Here is a 6278-nt window from a genome sequence, read left to right as displayed (position 1 = left end):
ATGAGATTTATGAAAAACATAAATATCATGATTTAAACGTGATATTTATATTTTAAATGGCTATTTATCATGAAAAAACTGTGTATTTTTATTTTTAAATAATTTATATTAATATTTTTTTATAAAAAATAATTTTTAGATTTATTTTTTTATTGCTGAGATTTTTCCAAAAAATGAGAGATTTATGAAAAAATTTCAAATTCTCACGAGTTTTTTAAAAACGAGATTTTGCCGTTTTTAACGTTAGTCAGTATGTCAGAAACAATCCAAATACATGATTTTTTGTGAACAGATAGCAGGACATGTTCTTAACTTTCTAGCGTATAAAAATATAATTTAATAAATAAAATATGGAAATGTATTCACTAATAGTGAAAATACAAATAAACCGTTATTAAAAAATATGAGAAAAAACTTATCACAGCATATCAGGCGGCGTGATGCACGTGACATGGGAACCCTGGAACATTTTCTTTCTATTTGAAAACCGTTAGCCAAACAAGTTTTTAATGCCGTGTACCTTAAGAGTCATCAACCATCCATCCCTTGAACGGATGGTGCACCTTCTCTGGTCAAATTGGCAGCCTACCTTAAAAGACCTCTAGCTAAGGATACGAAGGTCCTTCTCACTCAAGGAAGGGCATCATAGTCCCCTCACAAAAATACAAATTGCCAAGTCTAAACCAACGTATTTGAAGCTTAAAATAGAAAAAAGTAATTTGTTTTTCTTGCCCTGATTTCGAAAAAAGCGTCAATTTTCTGAATTTACTGATATCAGTCTCTGTTTTTTTTTAAAAAAAACTTCCAAAAAAGTAGCTTAATCTTACTATTGAACAAACTAAGCACAATGAGATACTTGACCTTCTCTTTTTCAACATGAGGCTATAAAAAAAAATCAGAAAAATGGGTCCTGTTTTTTTGACATTAGTTGCAAAGCAGAGATCAAAATGAAATTTTCCATTTAAAATAAACAGATGAATGCACCAATTGGTCATGGTCATAATACAAAGAGTAGGTGGGGGATTCAAAACAAAGTTAGGCAACTTTTCTCTCTCTCTCTCTCTCTCTAACTTTTTCCTTGCAATACTACATTTTGTTAATCCTTAATTATTATTACTTGTCTGCTCCGCCTCTCTGGGCTTCCTCCCAAGTTCCCAACCACCACCGCTCATCTTTGAGTCCAAGGCCACCAAACTCCTCCTTCCTACCCCCAACTCTCATTATAAACCAACACCACCTCGTTCTGTCCTGTAGGGAAGCCCCAGAAGTCCTCCCAACCCCCAATCGCTGCAATGGCTTCTCTCTCTGGTTCTTCTCTCTCTACAAGCTCCCTCATCCAGAAACAGGCCGACCACCAATCCTCTTCCTCCCCACTCTACACCATCAAGAACATCCCCACCACCATCACCAGAAGGAGCCTCAGAGTCTCGGCCGTTCACGCAGCCGAGCCCCTCAAGGCCCCAGCAGAAAAGAAGCCAACCCCACCACCCTCTGGCAAATGGACCATTGATGGGTGGAAGAGCAAGAAGGCCCTCCAGCTCCCAGAGTACCCCAACCAGGAGGATCTCCAATCTGTGCTGAAGACTCTGGAGGCCTTCCCACCACTTGTGTTTGCAGGGGAGGCCAGGAACTTAGAGGAGAGGCTTGCTGATGCAGCCATGGGCAAGGCTTTCCTTCTCCAAGGTGGGGACTGTGCAGAGAGTTTCAAGGAGTTCAATGCAAACAACACAAGGGATACCTTCAGGATTCTTCTTCAGATGGGGGCTGTCCTCATGTTTGGAGGCCAGATGCCTGTAATCAAGGTATATCTCTTACCTTGCAATTTTTTTTACATGATGATGATGTTTTTTTTGGGTACTCCCAAGGGAAAAAAAACCCAATCACCAACGGCACATTGGCTGGCCTCCTGTTGGTAAAACCCTTGAGGTCCCCTGTCCATTGAGGACTGTACCCGGCTTCGACCTTGCAGCAAGAGACGCTACATGTGGGTCTCCTGTTGGTAAAACCCTTGAAGTCCCTTGTCCATTGAGGACCATACCCAGCTTTCGACCTTGCGGTAAGAGACGCTACATGTGGGTTTCGAACTTGTGACGTTTGGTAAACTTGGTGACATTCACAAGTGGCTCCTGTCAGATGAGCGGAGCCCTTCTGGGCTTATTTACATCTTGTTGATAGTTACAGCTGTGCAGATATGTCAACTTCATTCACAATTGGTGTATCACATTGAAACCATACATGCCATTCTGGTGTGAAATGTCTTATTTCATGTGAATTTCATTCACCATTAGTGTTGTTCTAAGTTTGGGTGAAAAAATACGATACCCCAAAGAAAATTGAAATCACGTTTATGGTATAGATTTTGCCTGCCTTTTCTGGTGTGAAATTGCCTATTTGGTACTGTTTGCCCACTGGGTGGTTCTTGCATTTATTGGGCTGGATGGATACACCAGACATCTTGACTTTAGATAGGTGTGACATGGTGGTGTGGCCATTTGGTTGCAAATAATGTCGGGTATATCCTTCGTGGGAAGGGTATCTTGAAGTTTAGAAAGAACAGGTCAAATGGAGAGTGATCTTGTCATCTTTCTCAACTTTCAACCCCCCACCTAACCAAAGGCAAAAAAGAAACGACAAAGGAGAGAGAGAGAGAGAAGTAATCATGGGGAGAGAGGAAAAAGCAATCATGGTCCTACCTATCAATTGCTTTTGTGGTCCTGTACATGTCTATTATGTGGGGGTCTGGTTTTTTTAGGGATCATGGACACTAGTACCTAAAGTTTCCATGTAGCATAGTTGTTTGATTTGTTAATCGTTTACTATAATTTTTCTGTTGGTCAAAGCTGCATGTCACTCATGACCATGGGGATTAAGTTGTTGAAAATGAAAGGCATCTTTGGCAAGTGGTAGATTAACATTTGATAGCCTAGATGCCATTACATGCTTTGAGTAGATTACATCCCATATATGACTCTTTGACCTGAGTAATTTGATCAATTAAATCTGTTAAACGAAGCAATCAAATCATCATTTTTACTTTTTTTTTCGTTTTTGTATTTGGTACCATGGATTGGAGGACGCTTTGGATGCCAAAAAGAAACCCAGAACTCTTCTTCTAGAAAGAAGTGCAACAATTCTGTCTTGTATTCTGGGAATCTGGATTTTCCATGGCATCCAAGCGTCTCATTCCAGGTTTTTGGTGTTCCTACTAGTAGATGGAAATGGAAAAGTGAAAACAGGTAATCCTGGATTTTGGGGTGCACTAAGTCTAAAAATAAGATGTCAGTTTTAGATTTTTTTTCGTGCTACAATTCAGAAATTCTAAAATGTTAGAGATTTCCAGATTATCATAGCATTGGTATGAGACCCATTATAGATGAAAATTTAAGCCAAGAAATTGTAAATTTTCATCCAAGTACCCACTAAAGGAATTGGTATATGGTTTTTCCTATGAATCTGACACAAGGTTTTTATGTGTTTAGGTGGGAAGAATGGCAGGTCAATTTGCAAAACCAAGATCTGATTCATTCGAGGAGAAGAACGGAGTGAAGCTCCCAAGCTACAGAGGCGATAACATCAATGGCGATGCATTTAATGAGAAATCAAGGGTCCCAGATCCTCAGAGAATGATTAGAGCTTATTGCCAATCTGCAGCAACTCTCAACCTTCTGAGAGCTTTTGCTACTGGTGGTTATGCTGCAATGCAAAGGGTGACTCAATGGAACCTTGACTTCACTGAGCACAGTGAGCTGGGAGACAGGTAATGGCTACTTGAGCATGATTGCATTTTCTACAGTTGTTTGATCATGGTTACATCCACTTCCAAAAGCAAAGAGAACTAGATAGTTAAAGTTCAAAATATCCAAGGATAAAGTGGGATAACCTTTTGTTTTTTCTTTTGAAAAAGAAGAGTGGTGGTTGGGTTGGTAGGGTTGTTGAGAGAAATCGACCCTTTTGGATGTGTGTGTGTGTGTGTGGTGTATGTGTGTGTGCGTGCCTGTTTTTTTGAATTTATGGATAAGAGAATATCTTGTAGTATTTTGGAAAACTCTATTTTCCTGAAATGAATCTTGGCAAACTGTTGGTACCCCCAAAAAAACAAGGGATACAAAACAATTTGCTTTTATTATGAATATTGGAAGCCTCTAAAAAAACTTTAATTTCAAGAATTATTGTTTTTTGGAAGAATATGAAGTTATTCCTCCATACTTGGCAACAATTTGAAATACCTTTGGACTTTATCCAGAGTTTTTGTTTGTTAGGAAATTATCATTGAAATATCTCAATGTTCTAAAATGTCTTCGTATCTGTTCTGAGGGTTGGCCATTTGGTTGAATTTTGGTTCCATTCGATTAGGGTGGTTATACAGACGTTCAAAGCTTTATATATATATATATATATATATATATATATATATATATATATATATATATATATATATATATATAATTGTTGAATTTCACATTCATCCAACCAAGATGGATCCCAGTTAAATGCCCTCAATGCAATGGAAGCAATAGGTTTTCCAATTACTGTTATATCCAAGTATCCAACTCCAACAGAACTCATTGGCTTTTAGTTTTGGCCTTGGACTTCTTCAGCTCATAACTTAAGACAAGGGAAAAGTTTCTGCATGTAGGCCATGTTTATTAGCATAAGATTAATTAATGATAATCTTTAATTAAATATTTCAGGTACCTTGAGCTAGCCCACAGGGTCGATGAGGCCTTGGGTTTCATGGCAGCTGCAGGGTTGACTGTTGACCATCCGATAATGACGACAACTGAGTTCTGGACCTCCCACGAGTGCTTGTTGCTGCCGTATGAGCAAGCCCTGACTAGGGAGGACTCAACCTCTGGCCTTTTCTATGACTGCTCAGCTCACTTCCTCTGGGTTGGTGAGCGGACTCGCCAACTGGATGGAGCCCACGTTGAGTTTCTGCGCGGGGTGGCTAATCCTCTTGGAATCAAGGTAAACATATGGTTAGAAATTGTTTACCGTTGTTTGCAACAACCATTTGGAGGATCATAACATCTATAACCTTTTCTGCGTACTGTTCATCGCAATTAGCAATTAGTTACAGATGATCACGCTTGTAGCCTTTTTGCATGCTATAGCGAATGAATGTGATGCGGGGAAAGACATAATTGATTGTTTATGGATGTTGTAGGTGAGTGATAAGATGAATCCCACCGATCTTGTTAAGCTAGTTGAGATTTTGAACCCACAAAACAAACCTGGAAGAATCACTATAATTGTGAGAATGGGTGCTGCGAACATGAGGGTGAAGCTTCCACATCTCATAAGGGCAGTTCGTAGCGCAGGTCAGATTGTCACATGGGTGAGCGACCCCATGCACGGCAACACCATTAAAGCTCCATGTGGTCTGAAAACCAGGCCTTTTGATGCAATTATGGTAAGAATCTTGGCTCAAAATGATCTTCGGGTCACGTTCAATGGCAATTCTGCAAGATTTTCTAAATCTCATGACTTTTGCAGGCTGAGGTGCGTGCATTCTTTGATGTACATGAGCAAGAAGGAAGCCATCCTGGAGGCATTCATCTGGAGATGACTGGCCAGAATGTAACTGAGTGCATTGGTGGATCAAGGACCGTGACATTCGATGACTTGAGCGATCGATACCACACACACTGTGACCCTAGGCTCAATGCATCCCAGTCTCTTGAGCTCGCGTTCATCATTGCGGAGCGGCTTCGCAAAAGGAGAATTGGATCTCAGACACCAAACCTACTAAGCTCTCCTCTTCCTTCTGCTTTCTGAGTTCTATTAAGATTGCTACTGTTATTGTCACCATTGTGGTCAATATTTTGATTAGAAGTGTTCTTTGAGTTAATGTGGGAGTTCTCTTTTGTAATTTATAAGGGAATAAATAATCAAACAAGAGATGGTTAGCTATTATGTCTACCATCTCAAATCATCTTTAGTCTGCCTGCAAGTAGTGCCATCTACAGATCAAAGAAAAAAACCATCCATCTGGTTTATTATTTCTGTTTTGCTCCTTTGGCACCTAACTTGCTGCCCCACTTTATTATTCTTCCCCCCTAGTAAGGATGCCAATGATTCGGGTTTGGGTTGGATATCTGACCAGCTCGAGTTTGGTAATAAACTTTAATATGATTAGTTCGTTGGGTCAATCCGATTTCATGTATCTCAAACCAATCTAAGCTTAACAGCACAAGTGTGGCTTCAAAAATGGTGGTGGCCTCCGTAAGGGCTTGGATGTTGGTGACCCCACCCTGGACTTAACTCGCAGGGTAGCA

The 6278-nt window shown here is 39.9% G+C and overlaps 1 protein-coding gene across 1 annotated transcript; it reads left to right on the top strand.

The window, feature by feature from the left end:
• The first annotated feature begins 1082 nt into the window (after window positions 1-1082).
• Window positions 1083-5941, top strand: LOC149812314 (phospho-2-dehydro-3-deoxyheptonate aldolase 1, chloroplastic-like). The gene is made up of 5 exons (XM_089992562.1): window positions 1083-1802; window positions 3480-3757; window positions 4692-4968; window positions 5168-5413; window positions 5497-5941. The coding sequence occupies exons 1-5, from the start codon at window positions 1293-1295 to the stop codon at window positions 5776-5778; spliced, it is 1593 nt and encodes a 530-aa protein (XP_089848688.1). The 5' UTR covers window positions 1083-1292; the 3' UTR covers window positions 5779-5941.
• Window positions 5942-6278: the final 337 nt, after the last annotated feature.

The sequence above is a fragment of the Nuphar pumila genome, chromosome 17 (genome assembly GCF_984573655.1).
Source record: "Nuphar pumila chromosome 17, dmNupPumi1.hap1.1, whole genome shotgun sequence".
In the NCBI taxonomy this organism is placed as follows: Eukaryota; Viridiplantae; Streptophyta; class Magnoliopsida; order Nymphaeales; family Nymphaeaceae; genus Nuphar; species Nuphar pumila.
The sequence above is the reverse complement of the archived record's forward strand: the minus strand, read 5'-3'. Positions and strand labels throughout refer to the sequence as shown.

What these genes read in the sequence shown, in the direction of transcription:
- LOC149812314 (XM_089992562.1), top strand. Translation starts at nt 1,293, where the DNA reads ATGGCTTCTCTCTCTGGTTCTTCTCTCTCTACAAGCTCCCTCATCCAG. An exon ending in CTAATCCTCTTGGAATCAAG is followed by an intron (nt 4,969 to 5,167) that starts GTAAACATATGG and finishes TGGATGTTGTAG; the next exon opens with GTGAGTGATAAGATGAATCC. An exon ending in GGCCTTTTGATGCAATTATG is followed by an intron (nt 5,414 to 5,496) that starts GTAAGAATCTTG and finishes TGACTTTTGCAG; the next exon opens with GCTGAGGTGCGTGCATTCTT.